The 25,519-nt window shown below is 37.1% G+C and overlaps 1 protein-coding gene across 1 annotated transcript in view; it reads right to left on the bottom strand.

Moving 5' to 3' along the window:
• LOC124775462 (ATP-binding cassette sub-family C member 5-like) overlaps nucleotides 1–25,519 on the bottom strand; it is a 375,967-nt gene that overhangs the window by 43,034 nt on the left and 307,414 nt on the right. Inside the window, exon 19 of the mRNA XM_047250294.1 lies at nucleotides 25,121–25,265. Coding sequence (XP_047106250.1) covers nucleotides 25,121–25,265 — 145 coding nt within the window. The remainder of the gene's footprint in view (nucleotides 1–25,120; nucleotides 25,266–25,519) is intronic.

Raw genomic sequence — 25,519 nt, 5'->3', positions numbered from 1 at the left:
TGTAGCAAAATAAGACAGAAATAATATCTGTTTATCAGATAACAAATGACCAAAAGACACACTTCTAAAAATAAAAGTTACAGGACTTCAAAACTTTCAAAATGATGGGTCTCCAACATTGGAGAAAAGGGAGAGGAAAAACTGTGAAAAAAAACGAAACTTTTTAACTTGTTAGGCAGAAAACTCATGCAATAGATAGTCTGGCCAATTAAATGAATTAAATGAAAATTTAACACTGATATCGTTTGTGTAGTGCCACAAAACTGTTGACACAAAATTTATACTACTATCACTGGCACAATCACAGGTAATGTTACATTTTGCTGTGCTTTGTATATTCATGGTGAAATTGATAGATACTGTGTTTTAATGCACTACTATTTAATGTATATAATTTTTCTTTCATAAAGATTTGCTTCTAGTTGTTGTTTTTTCTTTTTTATTCCCTGTGTGTTGAGAAAACATCATGGCTGACTGGGGTTCATCCACTGCATATTGTAGACTGGTTGCACAGATAAAATATGTTGTGAGGATGAGCTCCGTTGATGCTTGTCTTTGTATTTTTTCCCCCTTTTTTTTTAACAATAATCAGTGTTTATGTTTTTTTCTTGTTTTATTGGGAGACATTTGTAATTAGGAATGGAGACAGAAATTAGCTGTGCTGAGCAGTGTGTAATCTTCTTAGCTCCTCAACCATCAATTTGGTTAGCAGAAGTTTGCCATGCATTTCTGTATTCAGCATTCCTCTTGAGAGTGTTGCAGGTGGTGCAGCTAGCATCCTCCATGATCTGGTTCATATATTCTACTCAGTCTGCCTCTTCATATTTTTCCCATCTACTGTCCCTTCAATCATACTTTTCATGATACCATCAAGTCTCAGTAGATGGACAAACTATGTGTCCCTTCTGCATTTGATTAACTTCAGGAGCCAAAGCTTCTCTTCCTCCAATCTGCAGAGCATGTCTTCACATGATATCTTGTGTACCCAGGAAATCTTGAGCATTCTGTGGCAGCACCAAAACTTGAAGGCTGTTATTTCATGTTTTTCTGCTGCTCTGAGTGTTTCACTTCCATACAGCAGTACACTCCACACAAATGTCTTTATTAGGTTTTTTCTTAAATGTTTGTCTGTGCAGCTGGACATTAAAAGGTTTCTTCTCTTGTTAAAAGCAGACTTTGCCTGGGGGATATGGCTTGCAATATCCTTCCTTGACCTTCTGTCTGACGTAATTTTTCTCCTTAGTTAGGCAAAGGATTCGGCAGTCTCTAGTCAGTCATTGTTAAGTGAACATTGGTCAGAGGTGTTCAGTGTGCTTATCACTAAGATTTTTGTTTTACCTTTATTAATTTTCATATTATAGTAAGAGCTGAGGGTGGTTTCCATCTGGGCTAGCATCATTTTTAATTGTTCTTCATCTTCACTTAGCACTGTGATATCATCAGCAAATCTCAGCATGTCTACAGTGAAATCCCTATTTTACACCTTCATGTGGTCCAGACTTAGAAACATAAAATTGAGGAAAATGCATACTTGAGGAAAATACAGACTTGAGGAAAATGTTAAAACCCTTAAATGTGAACAAAAACATACGTAATTGGCATGAAAACATATGTAATTGGCATATGTGATTAACAATTGTAATCCTCTCCAACACATTGTATAAAACCTGAATAAGTTAAGGAAATGTAACGTACAATACAATATTTATACAATAATTTGTGGTAATGAATTTCCTCAGTTCGTAAAAAAACCACAGATGTATAACAGCAAGTAAAAACTGTGAAAAAATTGGAATTGGTATCTGGGCACAACATAATTGAGCTATTTTCTGACATGCTATGACCACAAATTATACATCAAAACATGCGTTTTTGAGAGATCTTTCCTTTGTGATCACCCAGAAAAAAGCAAAAATTGATGAACATGGTGAATTAAACTGAAAACTGTTAAGTATGGTGAAAGGCGTCAGAACATGTGGGGTGTGTGTTTTCCTTCTGCAGCTAATAGCAGTGTAGCATATGCTGGTGATGTGAGTACAGTGACCTCTAGTGTATTTCTTGCAAACTTTTCCTTGTTCATTGTCCCATGTAGCTGAAGTGGAGCACTCTTAAGCATTACCAACATGTGCCATTACACTCTGAGCTTGTCACTTGCTATAGTGTGAACACAGCAAGTTTCGTGAAAACACGTGTGAGGGCTGTTCAAAAAATTCTAGAACTTTTGCCAAAAAATTTTTATACACTTACATTTTACATATTGTGCATGGTCTCCATCTAAATACTCTCCACCACAATTGATACACCACTGCCAATGCTGTTTCCACTTTCAGAAGCAGTCTTGGTACACCTCTTTCTGGATCATGTGACGTGCAGTCAGCAAATTTTCTTTTATCTCATCTATCATTGCAAATCTTCATCCTTTCAATATGGTTTCCAACTTCGGAAATTAAAAAAAAAAGTTCACAGGCCCCAGGTCTGGAGAGTACAAGGATGAGGCTGCCCAGTGATTTTGTTTTTTGTGCAACAGTCATGCACCAACATGGATGAATGTGTGGATGCATTATTGTGAGGCAAAGGCCATGAATTGTCTCGCCACACTTCAGGCCATTTTCTTCTCACATATTCTTGCAGGTGTCACAACACATCCCAATAGTACTATCGACTAACAGTTTGTCCCTGTGGCACAAATTCATGATGAACTAATTTTTCAAAGTCTAGGAAAACTATCAGAATGACTCTGACATTTGACCTGACCTGACCAGCTTTTTTTGATCTTGGAGAAACTTTCCTGATCAATTGCGAAGATTGAGCCTTGGTCTGAACATCATAACCATAGACCCACATTTCATCAGCAGTTACAACTCTCTTAAGGAACATCTCATTCTCATCTGTATGATCCAGAAACTCTTCACAGACTGTGAGGTGAAGGTCTTTATAGTCATGGCCCTTGAGCTGTGGGACGAACTTGGCGGCAACGTGATGCATTCAGAGATGTTGTGTCAGGATTTCATGACATAAACCAATTGAAATGTTACATTCTTCTGCATTCTCTTGGACAGCCAGTCTTAGTTTGGCATGCACAGTTCTGTTGGCATTCCTGACATGAATGTTATCAGTGGACATCAAAGGGTGTCCTGAACAAGGGTCATGTTTAATGTCCGTCTAGCCATTTTTAAACCATGTGAACCATTTGTCACACTGAGGATGGTGTAAGCACTTACGGTGTAGGCCTCCTGCATCATTTGGTGTGTCTTGCTAAATATTTTCTTGAGTTTCATGCAAAATGTGATGCAGATGCATTGCTCCTCTAACTCCGCCATCTTGAAATTAGTAAACTATGCAACAGAACGCTCTACTCAATATAGCACTGAACAATAACTAACAGACCCACAACAATGAAACTTCAGGCAGTTAAACATTAAACATAGACGTTTGCAGGGATTCTAATGGCTTTGGATGACGATTTACGTGTGAAGTAGATAAACTAACTTCCACTTCTTTTACGAGATGACTTACTTGAGATGTTTGACCGAACTCCTTTGCTGGCTAGCCTGCTGCTGCAAACTCTCTCTTCTCTTCTTCTCCAAAGTATGTTGCTAGGTACAGGAATTTCTTAAGTCACTTTCTACTTATAAAAATAAGTTGACATACAAATTTTCATTTCCTTCAATTAATGATGTATATTAAACTTCAGATATATTAAAACTCTCACTCTTCACATAAACATATACTGCTTTGTAAGTCTCTCATGTCTCTATACATCAGAAAAAAACTAATTTACATATAAGAGAAAGGTGGCTTAAGCACCATGTCCATTCTCAACATGAACCATAATACACGTCTTCCCTTCAACAAGGCTAAGACAAAAGTTTTTCACAAGGGTACCTTCTCAACTGTTCTCATTATTATAACAATGGTCACTGACACAATTAGCACAGAATAACATAGAAGCTCCATGGTCCTTCTGTACGCTTTCACTAAAACTTCCATGGATCGCCCGACAAATACTTGTCATTGCCGTTTGACTGCCGTGTCTACATTCTTCTCACGACTGAATTTCAAACCTACACACACAAACATGTGACACACAGTAGGTAGGATTCTATCATCCCACACTCACTTCTAAAATATGATGTGTTTGAGATGGTAGATGGCCAAGTGGTTCTAGAATTTACACCAACATTCTCGAATCACTACAGGTTGCTACCCGCATTTCGCTCCAACACACCATTAGCACAAAATTACAAATGTTCCAGAATTTTTGAACAGATCTCATATATACAAACAAGTTGTTATTCACATGTGACACTTATGTAAACCAGTGAATATGAAATAAAGTTAAGCCTGCTGTAATTTCAATGTTTCTCTGTCCCAGCAATCCATTACATTATAACAATCTGTCTGCCATCACAATGCATTGAACACCACTGAGGACTGCAGCGAAGTCAAACAAGCCATTGCACAACAGTTCACTGAAGACATTCTGTTCATGTGGTGCTGCACAAGGCAAATGGAGTAGCCTACATTGGCTGCAATCGGTAGAGGCACAATATGTTTTGGATTCTGTCGACTGTTTCTGAGCAGAACTACAGTAAGTACAGTAAGTAAAATTAATGCATGTTAGTGATGGGTGTATGAGGTATAAATATATAAATTAAAACTAAGTGGAAGCCATTGTCATTCGATTGACTGTAAACTGACCACATCGGCCATACTTTGGGACAAGCCACCAAGTAAGCTTGGCTTGCATTTTATCACTCTATATGCTAGAAGCCACTGCATTAGCATCATAACCATGCTATAAAGCTATTGGTTGCAAGTGGAAAACAAACATCAAAGATGTAATCCGGCAGCACTCACTGCATTTCACAGTTTTTGGTTTATTTCAGTATATAGGCTATAAGTTTGTGCTACTTTCCAGGTGAACATAAAGCGAAAGAACCCTCAAAACTTCATGTTTTAAGGTATAATTTGTGGCAGTTGTGTGTTGGGAAATGACTCAATTTCCTTGTACATCATTAGCAAAAATGATAATCTTTTCAAGTATGCATGGTACCCTACAGTATTAGTAGTGGCAAAACCCACTTTTTTCCCTAATAGGTCTATTATGTGCCATAAAATTTTGTAAATTCCCTTCTTGTTTGTTTATGGATTTACGATTTGGTTATGTCAGTTATGAGTGTTGATAAAGTTGCTACCTAGGAGGAGAAGAATGAAATTCTTGCACCAACATTGATTTATAGCTTCTGTGCCTGTTTATAACCCAGTACTTTAGAAATTTTGAATGTTTCATAAGCTATAAGCTTATTACATGTGTTAGAGTGGTGTGGTGGCTGTGCTGGCTGTTAGGTGATGTAACAAGTCACCAGCCAACAAGAGCTCACTAGCTGGGTATGGGTGACATTTTCTTTATTCTGACCAAGCCTATTCTTTGAGACTCAATGTTTGAATTTAAAAGGTTGATGAATGATATTGTTGCTGAATACAGTACATTGCAAATACATGACAAAAGACAAGACTGAGTTATAAGTGGCACAAGAAAACTTGGTGGATGGGTCCCTTTGTCACATATTGGCTCAGTCCAGGACACTTTACATAAATTGTCCTGTTTTTCCATTGCTGCTGCAACCTAGAAGTACTTGCATCATAATTTCATGATGCAGCTAAACATTACAAGTTGTGCTGGCAGTGCCAATCATGGAGTACATAATCATTTCCTCTCTCAAGTCTCCCCTCTTGTGCAATAGCCTAAAAAATTGCTTTTACTCTGCCACTACCCATAACCTGAACCATCTGTATTTTGTGCCACTTATAAGTCATTCAGTCACATCAAATGTCAACAGGAAGCAAACAGGACAAAGTCAAGTGAGATATTGAGTAATAATGTAGAATCAAGGTAACCTTACAAGGAATAAACATAGAACTGGGAATTTTTTATCATTTATCTTATGGATTTTTCACAAGGACTATGAATTTATGTGTAGAATAATGAGAAATGTAAAATCGAAAAACATAAAATTGAATTTCGACTGTATTTTCTTTCCATGACTTTTAATTCTTCCTATAGCTCATAGTTCATCCCTAGTTTGATCTATTGCCCTCTGAATGGTTTGCTGAACAAGACAGGAGAGAGTAAGCAACCCTGTTGTACACCCTACTTAACAGTAGCTCCTACTTTATGTTCTACACACTTTAAAAAACTGTCGCCAGTCTTCCCTGTCATATGCTTCTTCTAAGTTGATGATGCAATATATGTGTCTTGCCACTTCATTAGTCTTTTCTCAAAAATTAATATAAGCTGAGTATTGCTCCTCAAGTGTCTACGCCTCTTCTATGGCAAAACTGGTTGTCTGTGAACACTATGTGTATCCTGGCTTCTATCCATCATAAAATGATAGAGGTCAAGATCTTTGAGTCATATGTTACCAAATTGAAGGTCCTGTATTGTTCACCTATGTTTGCAAATGCTTTTTTGATACTGGAAGTGCGATACATTTTTAAAGTCTGTTGGGTGCTCTCCAGTTTTGTATATAACTTGTATGAGATGGGACAGTTCTTCATGTAACACTGTGTAATATAGATGCAGGAACTATATTTATATATTAGCAGAAAACTGGACTATATTTTATGACAGCTATGTAAAAGGAACTGAAATTATTATTATTATTGTTATTATTATTTAGTTAGCTTTGAGTTGTAAAATATAGTCATGGAACCTGCTATTTGAGGAAAAAGTTAGAGAGAGAGAAAGAGAACCACTGTAATAGACAAGGCTTGGAAACATGAGATGGCAGGGATTATATAAAGGACAGTCATTAAACAAGGACTTGGAAAAAAAGGAACTGAGAAGGGAAAGTGAGGCAGGGGAAGATGGAGAAATTTGGTGGAAGCAACAAAAAATGCAATAACAACATAAAATCATAAAGAGTACAGGGAAGAATAGTGTACTTTGTGACATATTTGCAACCAGATACTCATATTGCAATGGCTTGATCAACAATTAATTATAGACCAGTAACAAATACTTTATTCATAATATGACTCTGGCAGTGAAATGCTTTCTCCCCTCTGGCTACACTGAGATTTCTTCATTCATCACTCAATGATGTGGCACAGTTGCAGAAATTGCTTCCGGCATCTGCAGACTATAGCAAAATCTTGTGAGCTTAGTGAGAAATGCTTATAAGAATACAAGGAGCTGAGGATGAAATCTAATCCTCCTTCCAAAAATTGTTATAAAATGAAAAGAATGTACTACAAAAGGCGTAACTCCTTTTTTAAGCTAGAATTTAAAATTTAGGAAATTGTTGCACAATTATGAAAAAAATTATCAGTAGTGCTAAAATGTTGGAAAATTTCCAATATTTTATTTGTTTCTTGTTTATTAAAAAGGCTGCAGCAGACGCAGTGTCCGAGAAATGAAAAATGTTCACAAAGTATGAAAACTGGTGTTCTGTGGGATTACAAGACCCATTCATCACATCTCACATATGGAAACATGCTGTCTCAAGTTAAGAGCACTGACTCATTTTGTGATAAGTGCAATAGTATGGGGTCTGTTACTGATTTATGAAGAACCAGAAAAGATGTAAATCACAAGAGAGTCATTTATGAGAGGCCCCAAGAAATCAGCTCAAAAATTCCCAATGAAAAAAATTACCCCCAAAAAATAATTAAATCAAGTATTAGGAAATTGTGGAAAATATGATAGTGTCTTCAGAATGAGAAAGAACCAGCTAGAAAACAGGCAGAAGCATAAGCATCTGCAGGGGGGTGGGGAGGGAGGGGGTGGGGAGTGAAGGGCAAAAGAGGTACTTGCCCCCACCCCACTTCCCAGAAATTGAGAACAGAATTTTTTTGCATTACAGAATTCTCATACACTTTTAGAAGTGGGTGGATATTTTCAAGGATAGAGTAAGTTTTTCGTGTCACCTATAAAATTTAGTTCTTGTGGCATGAAGCATCTCGAAACTGATTGCCTCACTTGGCAAATATGGAAATTGTAGATTATTCCCCTGAACTGGAAGACTGAGGGAACTGAAAAAACTGAGTAACAAGACAACAAACACAAGTGATAAGATGGGGAAATAATGGAGGAAATTAATGATGAACGAATGTGGCAGATAATAACTACAATTGAAAAACAGTTAACTTCTACAGTTTGCTTTCAAATTTAACTTTGCCCTCTGTCAGACATTTTATATCACTGGGCAAGTGATCAAAAATTTTGGTGGCAGCATTGTTCACACCTTTTTGTACCAAAGAATACCATAATGTTGAATAATGAATGTCATTTTTTATGGTATTGTAATTACATACATCATTGTTCCTTTGAAACTGTGCTAACTTTTTTGTATCAAACTTCATAAGGCTAATATAACAATGAAAATAATCAATTTTTGACAACATGATTTTTGATGACAGACTGTAATTGGATAGATAAATTATCTGAAATATTTATATCATGCAAGGGCCTCACTTTCAACCCTAAAGCTGCATTTAATAGTGCTGCTTTGATGAAGAACATACTTTCCTTCACATTTGGTATCAACTGGAAGTATCACTTTGCAACCCCAATCCCAAAACCTTTCCAACAGAAAACCTGATACTGATGTAAATCACAATTTCTATGCCGGAAATTTTAATACTGGCTTCAGTGATCACTATGCACAGTTTATTGCTTTGCACACCCCAAGTGAAACAACTGAGAAAGAGGAACTCGTAAAAGAAGCAAGGAAATTCACTAACATACAAATAAACCTTTTTGTACAGAGACTAAGTGAAGAAACTTGGTATGAAGTGTATATTTGTGAAAATACTAACAAAAAGTTTGAAAAATTCATGGAAATATTCATGTCATACTTTGAAGCTGCATTTCCATTAAAAAAACAAAAATGTCAACCTAACTTCAAAAAGAACAAATGGATTACAACAGGTATTAGAATCTCTTGTGCAGAGAAAAGATTACACTATATAGCAAAGACACAGAACATGCCTCATGAATTTCATTTGTACCTGAAGAATTACAAGAGGATCCTCAAAAATGTTGTAAGGAAAGCTAAAACAATGGCAAATGACAAACACATTGAAAATTCAAAAAACAAATCTAAAGCTATATGGGAAGTTATAAAAAATCAAACAACAAGTGAAACTAAACAATATAAAAATATGAACTTACGTTATGAAGGACAAATGATTTCTTGCCCAACAGAAATTGCAGGGACCTTCAACAAATATTTTGCAAACATAAGTCAACAGTTGGTGAGTGGACTGAGAACACAACAAAATATCACCTCCATCATGCAATAGTGTGAGAAACGTGTCTACATCTTTGTTCTTTTCATCCGCAAATACTGAAGAAATTTTATCAGTTATAAAAACCTTGAAAACAGGGTACTCATGTGGAATTGATGGAATACCAGATGCAATTATTAAAAAATTCTGTCTTGCCTTAGCCGAACCCTTGACACACTTGTGCAACAGCTCACTGGCATCAGGAACCTTCCCTTCATGCTTAAAAACAGCAAAACTGAAACCACTGTTCAAAAAAGGAAATCCAGAATGTGTTTCAAATTATAGACCAATAGCCCTACTGCCTGTATTTTCAAAAATTTTAGAAAATGTTTTTTTTTATAAGAGATTGTCTGATTTTCTACATAAAAATAAAATTCTCTCTCCTTCACAGCATGGCTTCAGGAAAGGCTATTCAACTGAAAGTGCAATATTTGAATTTCTTAATGAAATCTATACTAAACTGGATGCAAGTGAGTTTGTGACAGGCATATGTCTTGATTTATCTAAAGCTTTTGATGTCATTGACCATAATGCCCTACTGCAGAAGCTTGACCAATTAGGAATTAGAGGTATATCCAATGAGTGGCTCAAGACATACCTATGTGGTCACAAACAGGTGGTTGAAGTGCAATATACTGACCATAAAAAAATCAGCTACTACTATTCAGGATATGAAAATGTGAAATATGGCGTGGCTCAAGGATCAGTATTAGGACCCATTCTGTTTCTCCTGTATGTCAATGATCTTATGTACAACAAGTATTGCCAAACTACCCTCCAATTTGCAGATGATACAAGCTTCCTTATTAGTGGTAAAACAGAAGAAAAACTTAAAGACTCCGCTATCCAAACAATGAACAGTGTAGAACAGTGGTTCAGCTACAACAAGCTAATTATAAACAAAGAAAAGACAGTAGCACTGAACTTCTATAATGTAAAAGGAAGACACCACCCAAACAAAGAACTTGGGGACAGAGTTCTTGAAAGTGTTGACAGCACTAAATTTCTGGGGCTCTGGCTCCAGAACAACACAAAATGGGAGGTACACATTGAATATTTGCAAAGAAAACTAAGCAAAACCTGTTACATGATATGGATCTTAAAAAGTTGTTGCAGCAAAACCAGCCTGTTAAATGTATATTACTCCTATGTGCATTCTGTAATTAAATATGGCTCAATCTTCTGGGGAAATACAACAACAAATATTAAACTTTTCAGGATGCAAAAGAGAATACTAAGAATTATTGAAGGGGTAAACAATACGAAATCATGCAGACCCATATTCAAAAAACTGTCAGTTCTTCCTCTTCCTTGCATTTTTATCTACGAAACATCAGTTTTCATCAAACAATATATCGATAGACACCCAGATATCTTATTAAAAAATGAAGATATATATGCGCACAATACAAGGCAAAAATCTGACCTTCATATGAAACAGGTAAGAACATCGTTGTGCCAAAAAGGCACACTACATACTGGGATAAAGATTTTCAATAATCTACCTAACCATATTAAATCAATAGGTAAACTCTGTAGTTTTAAGGCTGAAGTAAAGGCATATTTAATTGATCATTGCTTTTACAGTCTCACAGAATATATAAAAGCCAAACAACAAAAATAAAGATGCATTATTAATGTTCTACTTTGTATGTTGCCTGTAAGGTTTGTTGTATGTATGAATCTTTGCTAAATCACTTCAATATCTAGTCCTTAGGATTGCAATACAAACTGTATTTTATCTTGTAAATACCTAACCATGTCCAATATCCTTGTACATATTCTATACATATAGGATTTGAAGGACTAAATAAAATAAAAAATAAAATAAAAACCCTGCATTGACTGACCACAATCCCAACTTGATCCACCATCACTACCTCAAAATCATCCCTTATACACCTTCCAACAATTCCTCACATCCAGCATTGCTTCACAACCCTTCCTCAGGTCCCTACAACATGACCCTAATCTGTCCTCTGCAGAACCCCAGGTTCCGAATTCCCAAAAAGCTGATGATTTCATTGTTATCCTCCCAGCATACAAAGGATCCACCACTGTAGTACTTGACTGAAAGGAGTGTGTTAGTGATGGTCTACACCAGCTGTCTGACACCTCTACATACAGTGTCTGCCATCAAGATACAAAGCCACCTGCAGTCACTCCTTAAAACCTCAGGCCCCTCACAAGGACTATCACCTCAATCCGTAGAACTTCTCACATCACCCAAACCATGCACCCCCACCCTTTACCTTCTTCTTAACTTCCACAAACCCAATCATCCTGGCCATCCTATAGTTGCTATCTTCAAAGCACCCACTGAACATATATCTGCCTTAGTTGATTAACACCAGTACCCATAGTACAAATATTCTTCTCCTACATCAAAGATACCAGCCTTTTCCTAGATCATTGGAAATCTGCACCTGTCCCACTCCCAACACACACCTTCCTTGTCACCATTGATGCTGCCTCCCTCTATATCAACATCCCCCATGTACATGGTCTGTCTGCTGTTGAACATTTCCTCAGTCAGTGCCCACCTGATTCCAAATCTATGACATACTTCCTACTCACCTTAATCAAATTTATACTTACCAACAACTACTTCACCTATGAGGGGCGGACATACAAACAGATCAGGGGTACAGCCATGGGAACCAGAATGGCTCCTTCCTCTGCCAATCTTTTCATGGGTCACTTGGAGGGGGCTTTCCTGGGATCCATAAGTTATCAGCCCCTTGTCTGGTTTAGATATATTGATGACATCTATACCATATGGACTCATGGTGAGTCCATATGGAAATTACCCCACCAGCCTAGTTAAAAAGCAGATTTCCCAAGCCATCACATTCAATTCTGGTACTGCTAATCCCTCCAAAAAACAATTTTAGAGCATACCATTAGTGACTCAGTATCATCGTAGTCTAGAATGTGTTAATCAGCTACTTCAACAGGGCCATGACTTTATAAAATCATGCCCTGAAATGAGATCCATTCTGTCTGAAATTTTGCCCACCACACTTAGAATTGTTTTCCATCACCCTCCCAATGTCCACAATATTCATGTTGGACTCTATACAGCTTCTACAACCATCTCCCTATCCTATGGCTCCTACCCCTGTGACCATCCCCAATGCTAGATTTGCCCTATTCACCCACCTACCACCACCTGTAAAAGCTCTCTAACTGGCAAAACATATACAACCGAAGGGAGAGCCACCTGTGAAATGACATGTTATATTCTAGCTGTTATGTAAACACTGTTTGGCCTTCTACATTGGCCTGACTACCACCAAATTATCAACTGGGATGAATGGGCATAGGCAGAGGGTATATACAAGCAATACACAACATTCTGTAGCAGAGCATTCTCTACAAAATGACAGTCATGACCTCAGTGCCTATTTCACCACATGCACCATCTGGATTCTTCCCCCAAACACCAGTTTCTCAGAACTCCGCAGGTGGGAACTAGCGCTAAAACATGTCTATGGTTCTTACCACCCATCTGGCCTTAATTTACGTTAATTTCTTCCATCTCAGCATTACTTCACAGTAACTACTCCTATCTTCACTCTGTTTTAGTTTTCTGCACCTTTCATTTTCTGAATATTCATTTTTCACCACCCCCGTCCCACCCATGTTACAAATGATTACTTAGCTTTCCTGTATTATAACTCATGCATGATATTTTAGTAGTAATCTCTGTCTTGTATATTACCCTGTCTTCCACCTTTAAACTCTCAGGTTTTCAAATCTTGTCCAGTGCAGTCTCCAACAATCAGTCTTTCCTTTTCATCCCATCTGGTAAGTCTCCCCTGACTCAGGGTTCAGGCTGACTTTTCTGACCTCTACCCCTTTTCCTAAACCCCTCCAGTCCTTTTCCTTCAACCCTCTTCCTTCGTCTTCAACCCTTCTGCTGAAAAAGGAGCCACTGGCTTTGAAAGCTTGCATAAGTGTGTTCTCCTGCTGCTGCTTGGTGAGTAGATTATTTTATCCGTCCAATTATATTATATTATCTAAAAACAAAGATGATGTGACTTACCAAATGAAAGTGCTGGCAGGTCGATAGACACACAAACAAACACAAACATACACACAAAATTCAAGCTTTCGCAACAAACTGTTGCCTCATCAGGAAAGAGGGAAGGAGAGGGAAAGACGAAAGGATGTGGGTTTTAAGGGAGAGGGTAAGGAGTCATTCCAATCCCGGGAGCGGAAAGACTTACCTTAGGGGGAAAAAAGGATGGGTATACACTCGCACACACACACATATCCATCCACACATATACAGACACAAGCAGACATATTTAAAGACAAAGAGTTTGGGCAGAGATGTCAGTCAAGGCGGAAGTGCAGAGGCAAAGATGTTGTTGAATGACAAGTGAGGTATGAGTGGCAGCAACTTGAAATTAGCAGAGATTGAGGCCTGGTGGGTAACGGGAAGAGAGGATTATTGAAGAGCAAGTTCCCATCTCCGGAGTTCGGATAGGTTGGTGATGGTGGGAAGTATCCAGATAACCCGGACGGTGTAACACTGTGCCAAGGTGTGCTGGCCATGCACCAAGGCATGTTTAGCCACAGGGTGATCCTCATTACCAACAAACACTGTCTGCCTGTGTCCATTCATGCGAATGAACAGTTTGTTGCTGGTCATTCCCACATAGAATGCATCACAGTGTAGGCAGGTCAGTTGGTAAATCACGTGGGTGCTTTCACACGTGGCTCTGCCTTTGATCGTGTACACCTTCCGGATTACAGGACTGGAGTAGGTGGTGGTGGGAGGGTGCATGGGACAGGTTTTACACCGGGGGCGGTTACAAGGATAGGAGCCAGAGGGTAGGGAAGGTGGTTTGGGGATTTCATAGGGATGAACTAACAGGTTATGAAGGTTAGGTGGACGGCGGAAAGACACTCTTGGTGGAGTGGGGAGGATTTCATGAAGGATGGATCTCATTTCAGGGCAGGATTTGAGGAAGTCCCACGTGGAATGTTTCCCTCTATTATACCAATTATATTATATTGTCAGACTTTGTACGGGAATAAATATACTGTGAAGCAGAAGTCAATATGCTTGACTCTTTAAACAGATGTTTGCAAGATGATTATGGTTATCACCACACATTATTCTTACAGCACATTTTTGAGCAATGAAGACTTTCCTTCTTAAAGTTGAGTTCCCTAGAACATTACTGATCTTATTGAATGAAAATATATACATATGACAAATTGCTGATTTGCCTCTCTTCAAGAGATCTGCAAAAGTGGCTGAACTAAATTGTTTTAGATGTTCCTAAATGAATTTTTCCCAGTTTAAATTCTCATCAATATGAACCTAAAAATTTTGATGTTTCCACCTTAGTTATTATTCTTCACCATGTGTTACACTTATCAGTGGTGTGGTATTGCCAGATGTGCAGAACTGAATATATTGTGTCTTTTGGAATTGAGGAAAAAACTGCTCAATAATACTTTAAAGAATATTAATTACTATGTCTTCTGTTATTATATGTTTTTTTGATTGATTACAATACTAGTGTTATTTGCAAAAAGAAATGATTCTGCTTGTTATAATTAGATAGAAGGTCATTTATGTATATGAGAAACAATAGTAGATGTAAGATTGAATCTTGTTGAAACCTATAAGTGTTTGCTCCCCAGTCCAACACATACACCTGCACAGTTACATTGTCCTGACTGCTTAAATAGAAGCAGCACTGAACCTTGACTTGGGTGAGAGATTATGTCAGGTGGATTGGGTGAGTGGAGAAATGAGACGAGGAGCAGTAGGGAGGGTTGGGAAGGGCAACTGCTGGTTAACAGGGAGAGACAGCATCCACATAGGATATGAATGTGGCACCAGTGAGCTTTCTGGCTGCAGGAGGAAGAGTTGAGCATTGTGCACAACATACATGATTTGAATAGCTGTTTCACAACCCATGCCATCTGGATACACCCCCATAACACTAGCTTCTGTGAATTATGTATATTGGTATTGTCCTTGCAACGCATCCCTTGATGCCATAATCTTCCTGGCCTCAGTCTCCACTAAATGCTGCACCACACCATCCCCACCTCTGCCCCATGACTCTTTCTTTGCTCACCCTCCTCCTCTGATCTGCCTCTTTCTCCCTCTGTGCTGTCTTTTCTCCCAATCTTCTCCTCCACATGACTGGAGAAGATCCGGCTGAAAGCTATCAAATGATCTCAGTCTTGTTTATATGCCTATTAGTGACTCATTTCTTCAACTGTTTGGTGAATTGTTACTCCTGCTTACTAGAACAGATATATCAAGTAATCAAACAGAACTGTTTGCTGAGATGAATGATATTGTAACTCATGATGGAAACTTTAGTGTGTCTGATGTCAATATGATGAAAGATGAGGTAGATATTATGAAGTTATAGAGGAAGCTCTGATTAAAGTTGAGAAAGGGGTATATGACTGTTTTCTGGAAGTCATCTTAAATGTTTGATTGTGTTGTTTTATACTCATAACATGCTCTTTTTCTCATGAAAAGAAAGCCATAAATTAAAATCAAATAAATTGAAAGCCCACTAAAACACTTCATTTGAGTCATGTGATGCCTGTGACACCACTGGCTAGCATGCTGTTCGCAGCGTATATTGTTTTGGAATTTATGTTTTGAAAAATAGGTTACAAGTGGTGTGTGGTGCCACATTGTACAAATACATCTATAAAAACTCCCCAAAAATTATTTTTGAGTGTTCCAGAGAATGAGAAGATACATGAAATGTGGATGCTATTTGCTCATAGGGATGCAATTTTTTTCTTTCTTCATTTTCTTTTCTGTTTTCCTCTTCCCTTAATACTATTTCCTTCTTAAGTTTGCTTTATTTAGAATACAGTTATGTGAGACATTTATAAATTCTATATCATATTACGTTTTAGTAGCTATTTTCATTTATTAGCTTCACTTTACACCAGATTAAACTGAGATGAATCATAAGGATGGTGTTGAGAACCTGTGTTTCATGCCTGATGTATATTTTAGAGAATCAGAGAAATCATATAACAACATTTGACCACATTATTATTCCCAAACATGCCATTGAAGATACTAATTTGCCACTTCTAATTGTCTCCACTGAGCCTATTATAAAGCTGTATGATTGAGAAAAAGAGAAAAATTGGATATTGCTTGGAACGTATGAGGAAATGTAATAAGACCAGGGAATTATGATAAAATGAATGTTGGTCATGCCTAAGTACTTTGAAATCATATTGCTTCAGCAGCAATTAAGTAGGTGGTAGGGCAACAGATTCTTTAAGATTTCACTGCAACAATGCACATTTTATACACAAAATTAGCCAGTAGTTTAAATCAATGACCTGAAGATACAGAGAAACTGCAATGTGTAAAGTTGTTGAAGGGAAACAAGTTTTGCAATTCCTCACAAGTATTATTAAGCTATCTAAAATTTTGAGAATTGAAAAAAGAGGTACATGGAAAACAATAGTAGTGCTGGTAACAATGACAGCAATTAACAGTCAGAATTATCTTCTGAATCAAAAAGATGTCACTATGTTTTATTGTGCATGTTTTCACAAGCTGCCATGGAAAACCTTGTCAGTATTGTCTGAGCAAACAATTCAGTTCCAGATTCCCTCAGTTTTAAGACTATTCTGTAACTTGTTACTGTGTCATAGTACATCTGTACAAGTTTCCATGCGATGCAGTTTTCACATTTCTTATTTCCGCAAAATAAAAACCTGGGTTGTTTTTCAAGAATGAAGAGACCATAAACACATCAACTTTCAGAAGATTTCCCCTACCAGCCCTTACAAAATTCCTTTGTATTGTTATTTAAAAATTGTAAATATATTTCCCATCACTAAATAACTAAAATGTTTGCAGAAAAGAAGGTTTCCCCTACCAGCCTTCACAAAATTCCTTTTCATTGTTACTTAAAAACTGTAGACGTGTTTCCCATCTCTAAGCTATGCAGTCTGAGGAACCTTGCCACGGTCTGCGCAGCTACCCCCATTGGAGGTTTGAGCCTTGGGCATGGGTGTGTGTGTTGTCCTTAGCGTAAGTTAGTTTATGTTAGATTAAGTAGTGTGTAAGTGTAGGAACTGATGACTTCAGCAGTTTAGTCCCATAGCAACTTATGACCACCCCATCACTAAATAATTAAACTGTTTGCAGAAAAGATACAGAAGAACAGTAGTAAATTTTGGCTAACATTATAATCTTACTCCTAGCTTGTGATGTTTCCAGAATGTCAGCCAATAACAGAATTTTTGATTATGTGACCATATCTTTGCATTTAATAATTTTAACCTTTAATTACATAAAAATAACATGTATTTTGTTATAATATTGACCAAAAATGCTATCTGAATGCTATAGCCATTCAGAATAACAATAGTCTGAACCATATTTTTAACATAAGAAAATTACTTGCACAGATGAGAATGTAAAATGTTTTGTTAATTTGAATGAAGAATTTTTGTGAGAGAACAGAAAAAGTAATGTATCTGATATAACAATGCTGCCAAACCAGACGGATTTCCAACAGGGATAGCTGACAGTAACTCAAAATCTATTGTGTCTGAAGAATAGTGTGGCAAAGACTATCCATATTTTCTTAACAATTGCATCACAACCATTGGGAGAAGTATTGGAGTGCATTTTGGAAATAGCTTAAAAATAAATGGAAGGAACTTGGTAAGTATGTAGTGAATGATGATTTATTTTAAGTGCACTTGTGGTGAAAAGGTACTCAATTCTGATTTGTCTGCTATGCTGAGAGAGAGAGAGAGAGAGAGAGAGAGAGAGAGTGAGAGTGGAGGGGGGAAAAGGATTAGGGAAGGAGGGAGGGAGAGAGAGATTCAGAGAGAGAGAGAGAGAGAGAGAGAGAGAGAGAGAGAGAGAGAGAGAGAGAGAGAGTAATTGAAGAGTGTGCAGTTAGTATTACATGTGGTGACAGAATTGTGAAAGAACTGAATTGTGGAGAACTGAAAAAGCCTCCAGATAAAACAGAGATCTGTATGGAAGTACAGTAGCAAAGTTGAAATATACAGATTTTGTTTATGGAGGAGAATTTTTACTGATTCATCTATTAATTATAGTGTATTATATTTTATGTTAGAAATACTAATGGTTGGTTGGTAGAGTAAATTCTGACATAACATTGTGTTTGATTGGAATGGTGTTTGGTAATGAACTGGTATGTAGGATTCTATATTTTGATTATTGAAGATGTTCACCGCTAGTATGATTCATATTTTTGTGAGTTTTGTGCTTGGTGCAAATAAGGCTCTGGGACATGTTGAATTAGTTCTCACATCAACTTCCTTGTTACATCATCTCTTCATTCCGATCATTTGTAACAGTTATCTTTTCTGTTACTGCATCCTCTTTTAACTAGGATGAGATGATGATTTTATGAACCAACACAAAGCAGAAATATTTTTTCTTTGTTCTTTTAATGATGTGTAACAATAACAATAATAACAATAATAATAATAATAATAATAATAATAATAATAATAATTCTGGATTCTTTCATTTTCACCCCAACAGGCTTAGTGTTTTGCCATTATACTACTTTTGCTGAAACTCAGCCACGTGATAAGATCAGTTTATTCACTTAACCTTCAACTTATGACATGATGTGCATTTTGATAAGAATCTATCTACTTTATGTACTAAATTATTGCTGTCTTTTGACTAATTTATGACATTGTGCCCTTGTTATTTGTTTATTTAATCCATTATTCCAACATCCATGCCACACAACATAATTACTCATGATGATATTTTGCTTTGAACATGACAATTAGTCACTTGCTAAAATATGAACACTAGCTACTTCAGAGAAGATGATGAGAGATAAGTTGGTTTGAGATGATTTGGAAGTATGATGGTGGTGATGGTGGTGTGATGGTATAGTTTGCTCTGATGAGATGCTTTAGAGTTTTTAATATACACGCCTGAAGTCTGATTTTTCTTACTGCTTTGGTCTCTGTATAAACATTATGAACATGTATTGGATTACTCTGTTGTCATACATAATACAGTATGAGATAATTTTAACTAAAGCTAAAGAACTGTATGCTTGTGTCTGTATATGTGCAGATGGATATGTGTGTGTCCCTTTTTCCCCCTAAGGTGTCTTTCCGCTCCCGGGATTGGAATGACTCCTTACCCTCTCCCTTAAAACCCACATCCTTTCGTCTTTCCCTCTCCTTCCCTCTTTCCTGATGAAGCAACCATGGGTTGCGAAAGCTTGATATTTGTGTGTTTTTTATTGTGTCTATCTACCAGCACTTTCCCATTTGGTAAGTCACAGCACCTTTTTTTAATGTATATTTCCCATGTGGAATGTTTCTTTCTATTACATTCATAAAGAACTGTAACGTTTTATAAGATATACAACAAAACTAGTTTAAATACAAATGTTTATGGTTAAATTTTAGTGTGACTACTATTGGTATCAAATGATGTACGAAGTATGTGCTGTATGTGATTTAACAGACAGGCAAAAGAGCCTGTATCACTGGAGACAGTCCCACTGGTTAATCCAAAGTCATAGTACAGCACCTATCAGCCATATTAATTCAGATAAACCCTCTTGATGCCAAAGTTTAAACCTATGAAACAAACTGTGGGAATAAATAAACAGTGATTGGCAACAGTAAACTTGTTGCATTCAGGTGATTACTGTGAGTGAAGATGCAATCTCTGGGAAAATGTGAGCTTAATGAACACTTCTTGATACATGAAAACTTTCATTATAAATGACAAATGCATTATAAATTATAGCATTCATTATTTTGTTACTACACTTGTTGTTTTCTTAATAATGTTTGTGCGCTGCAGAGCCATACTGAAGCAATGCTGCACCTTCAGCAGAACTGCCAAAGCTGTGCCTAGTCTGCCCTGGTTTTAGTGGTTTTATGACGTGAGATTAAGGATGTTGCATCTTGCCGGATCTTGTATGACCTGTAGGCTTTAACACAAAATATTCCATCAGAACCAACAAAGATAAGTACTGTACTTTTCATTTTCACATAACTACATTTTTAGTGCATAAAAATTGTTTATTCTCAGATCTTTATGCACAGATGGAATTGATGTTATTTAGCCAAATAAAGGATGTGAAATCACTGTGGTGCAGAGATCCACACCTTTCCTAACATGAATTTCTCATTATTCTACAAATAACATTTTAGGTCAGGCAACCATAGCTACAGAACTTGTACATCATGTGAAGAACAATCAAACAATTTAAAATCAGAGATGGTAAAATAGTCTATATTAAACTGAGTGAAAGTCCAAATCTGCAATAGCTGTTTATTGTGTTTTTCCATGTATGATGACAGTTTCATATCCTGGAGGTATATCTTCAGGTCATATCTGCATACGGAATGAAACTACATAAGAAAAGGTGACAATAATCAACATTACCTACTGAACAAAGCAGACACTAAAGCTGGGTTCACACACACAAGAAAAGTGCCACCACAGCTAATGGCATACTGCAGATGCAACGCAATTGCACATGTGAATGCCCAGTTTTTAGTGGTGCAACTTAAGAGATGCAACTTTTGTCATGCCACAAAAAGTTCAGCTCAGTTGTACGACTTTCCTACCACCAGTGCTCCCTGGTGTCAGTATTTCAAAACATGGGCAATCTGTCACAGTTATCATTTAGTAATTTCAGCTGTAATTCATTCGATTTCAGTATGTTTTTAATTTATTTCTAAAAAGAACTGAAAACAGTTGTCAGCAGGTACACTTTCACAGCTACTGGAACTACAAGAATAGCATTGTGTGTGTGTGTGTGTGTGTGTGTGTGTGTGTGTGTGTGTGTGGTGTGTGTGTGTGTGTGTGTGTGTGTGTGTGTGTGTGTGCGTGCAATATTTGCTTGACATATCCCACACTCTTAAAAGATTTTTGAATAAGTAAGTAAATAATCTTAATAAATGTAACCAAAAACAGTGAGTTGTACAAGCTTCATGATTTGTGAGACCAAACATTCCATAAATTGCGGATTTTATACAGGAAATAGCTCCAGACTGTCATGAGGCAGCTGTTAAACTAAAAATTAGTTATTTGAAATGCCTATAACAACAAATTCAACAAGATTCTAAATTTTTGAAGAGTGGTGTGTCCGTGGATGATATTTACATGCCAGCTGGTAGTTAGTTTGCCACTGCAGATGGCATTTTTGTCTCTCAATGTTATTTATATTATAAAGATGTTTGTGGTCCCTGATTTATACCTGTGCAAAATCTATTGTCGGATACAACATTTGGGTTTTGTCTTTCTTGTATTTAGCTCTTTGTCACAGCTCTAAAAAGCCATAATGTGTGTGTGTGTGTGTGTGTGTGTGTGTGTGTGTGTGAACCTGACTTAGATGTAGTCACATGTGCCATGACTTCCAAGATGCAAGTGTGCATAAAAACAAAACTCTGTCAAAAAACAAGCCTGGACAACACATGACAATCCGCAGCGGAAACAAGGAATGAAAGGACATACAATCCTTGGGAGCTGTTAACATACTAAAAATATTTAAAGATATTGGCATTCATCAAATAGAACTGCATCTTACAGTGCTAGCCACACACAGAATACTGTGAGGCTGAGCATGCGCCAACCCATTATGGGTTTAAAATTGCTATATCTAGCAGTAGAACCCAAATTAAAGGACATGCAGATTGGACATTGGAAATCGCAGTAACAATATTGATTTCAGTGTTAAATAACAATCCAGTACAAGAGATCAAAAATATTAACAATTACACTTATGAGAAGAAAGTACACTTAAAATTACAGCTAAGAAAACTAGACTGCCTGGTTACATCCACAACAAGATAACAAAATCTGAATGAAGGCTGATTCCTAGATGGCAAAGTATATTAAACCAACAAAACTACAAAAACAAATTTTTATAAAAAATATAAGAAGTATAAAAATAAACAGCTATTGTGGGTTTGGACTTTCATTCAGTTTAATACAGAGTATTTTACTATCTTTGATTTTAAATTGTTTGATTGTTTTTCATTGTTGATAAAGTGGTCTTTATGGATGACAACCTGAGCTACATTCACTTATCAAATGGTAAAAGCCTTAAATAACAATATAATGCCAGTTGGTATTTTTTGTGATCCCTCCAAGCCCTTTGATTGTGTAGAACATGATAGTCTCTTATTGTTAAAAAAAAATTACGTTTTATGGAACTGATGACTTTACTCACAGCTTGTCTGAATCATACTAGACAGACAGAATGCAAAAGGCTGTGCTAGATAATTTAGACAATTTCAGAAAGGTAGAAAATTTTAGTTTCTTAGTTACTGTCGTAAAATCACAAAGGGAGTCCCAGAGGGTTCAATGATATCATATGGAATAATTTTCTTTGGTTCACTTAAAAAAAATTATTGACTGCATAAAAGTGAGCAACGACAATAATATATGGTGTTCACCCATGCACATCATGTAGATACCACTTCAAGGAACTATGCATTTTAACTTCTCTTTCACATTACATTTTTCCCTAATGAAATTTGTCATAAATAATCCACTACAATCTGAGAAGGACACTGATGTGCACCCCTATCACACTAGAAGGAAAAACTGACCTATATTACCCATTGTTAAAGCTGCAAGTAGGTATTTTCAATCATTTACCCAATTGCCTAAAATGATTAATGGAAAATCTAATATAAAGATGTGAAACAAATACTAGCAAAGAGATAGAGGGTCTGGCCAGCACTTACCTCAGCTCAGTACAGCCAATAGATACACAAAACAGAACAGAAAATTTACATTCCTAGCTTTTGGAAGAAACACTCCTTAATTTTCTCAATAACCTCAACTCCTTTTTGAATCTGAATTTCACCTGGTCCTTCTCCAAAACTTCCTGGATGTTGACTTTCATCTTGTGGTAGCTCACATCCACACCTCTACCTCTGTCCACATCAAACCCACAAACAAACAACAGTACCTTCACTTTGACAGCTGCCATCCATTCCACATCAAATGCTTCCTTCCCTACAGCCTAGGTATTCATGGCAAACGTATCTGCTCCAGTGATGAATCCCTCAACAATTACACCAATAACCTGACCAGTGCTTTCCACTCCCACAACTATCCTGCAGACCTCGTCCACAAACAGATCTCCTGAGCAATACATTCCTCCCCGTCCAACAACAACGTTCCTACACCCAGACCACACAGAAGCATCCCCCTTGTCACCCAATATTATCCTGGTCTCGAATACATAAATAAATTACTCCACCAGGGATATGACTTTTTCAAGTCAAGCCCTGAAATGAGATCATCCCTTGACAATATTCTCCCCACACCACCCAGAGTTGCCTTTCGTCACCCTCCCTAACCTCCATAACATCCTTGTCAAACCCTACGATATTCCCAGACCACCTTCTCTACCCAGCGGTTCCTACCCCTGTAACCGATCCCATTGCAAAACCTGCCCCATGCATCCCCCCACAAACCACCTACTCCAGCCCCACTACTGGTAAAACATACACAATTCAAGGCAGGGCCACATGTGAAACAACACATGTCTTTTATCAGCTGACATGCCTGCACTGCACAGCCTTTTACATCGGTATGACGACAACTAAACTGGCTGAGCGCATGAATGGGCACAGACAAACTGTCCGCCTAGGAGATGTCCAATACCCAGTAGCAGAGCATGCCCTCCAGCATAATTCTAGGGACCTAGGAACCTGCTACACCATACGTGCCATTTGGCTTCGCCCACCCAACACCAGTCCCTCAGAACTGCGGAGATGGGAACTTGCACTCCAACACATCCTTCCATCCCGCCATCCCCCTGGACTGAACCTACATTAACCAACCTCACTCCCATTTACTCTTTAGTTTTCTCCTTTTTCCCTCTCCTCTTTAGCCATTCACGCATCTTTTCTTCCTACATTTCCTACATAGTTGTGTTTATCTTTATACTATATACCTCTTTACTTCTGTATGCATCCTCTTTGGTTTGAAGCTGGCACAGTACTTACAGTAGAATATCTTTGGCTTCCCTCTGACAACCATGCCTCCATCCTTATTACCCTCCCTGTTTACCTTTCCCTGTTGCTTCATATCCTGTGTTGTAAGTAACTGAATCTACTTTCCCTTCTTCCCTTTTTCCCCCTCTCTCCTCCCTGATGAAGGAACAAAGTTCCGAAAGCTAGGAATGTAAATTTTCTGTTCTGTTTTGTGTATCTATCGGCTGTGCTGAGCTGAGGTAAGTACTGGCCAGCCCCTCTATCTCTTTCTTAACAATAGCCTAAAATGTCTCACAGGCAGGTACTGAAGTAAGTTTTAAATCTAATTTTAAAATCATTGCTTCTGGATAACTCCTTCTGTTTCATTGATGAAGTTCCAGAACTGGTAGCTAAAAAAAATTTTAAATTAAAATTGCATGAGTAGGAATAAAATGATACTGTGTTCATTATTGTTAACACTAATCATGTATACACATCCTGTAAACTGACTTGTTCCACATAATTTTGATAAAAGAATTGTTCAAATGATGTTACAGTGATGCTGGATAAGAGATGGGTTAACTGAATATCAACTAGAAATGCTATCCACTATCAAGGGTGCTCATTTCAAGATTCACTGCTTTTACTGTTGTGCCATAAACATAATTCCATAATATTCACCATTTGAGATTTTTTTGAGCAGAAATAAATATTCTTTATGTTCCGCAATGACTTTACAGTCATTCTGTGGTTTTTCACTAACAAAATAAACTTTTCAAGCAACAGATTAATCGTTATTCAATGGAGCAGTATTTCTGAATTAAGTAAAATTTACCAATCTTCTGATTGCTCTTTATTTTGAAAGTTAGTGCTTTATGCCCTGGAGGCCAGAATTTTAATTTCACATTGTGGAAGAATATACTTCCTTCTTCTGCCAATGTATATGCTGATTTGTTGTTAGTTGGTACCACATCAATATTCTGAAAAGAGAGACAACTATAAATGTTTGCATGTAATGCAATGAACCAGTACACTTTGGTACTTAACAAAATGTTTCTATTATGAATAAATAAAAAAGGAATAACACTAACTATGCTGCAAAAACAGAAGAGTTATTTTTTGTTACAATAGTCTTAGCATAGGCTTGATTGTAATAAAATAATAAGAATAATAATAACAATAATTTAAAAACAGCATTGGAGATACTGAATAAATCTAGAAAAGAATAGCAGGA

Source organism: Schistocerca piceifrons, chromosome 2 (genome assembly GCF_021461385.2).
Source record: "Schistocerca piceifrons isolate TAMUIC-IGC-003096 chromosome 2, iqSchPice1.1, whole genome shotgun sequence".
Classification (NCBI taxonomy): Eukaryota; Metazoa; Arthropoda; class Insecta; order Orthoptera; family Acrididae; genus Schistocerca; species Schistocerca piceifrons.
This window is presented reverse-complemented; position numbering and strand designations above follow the sequence as displayed.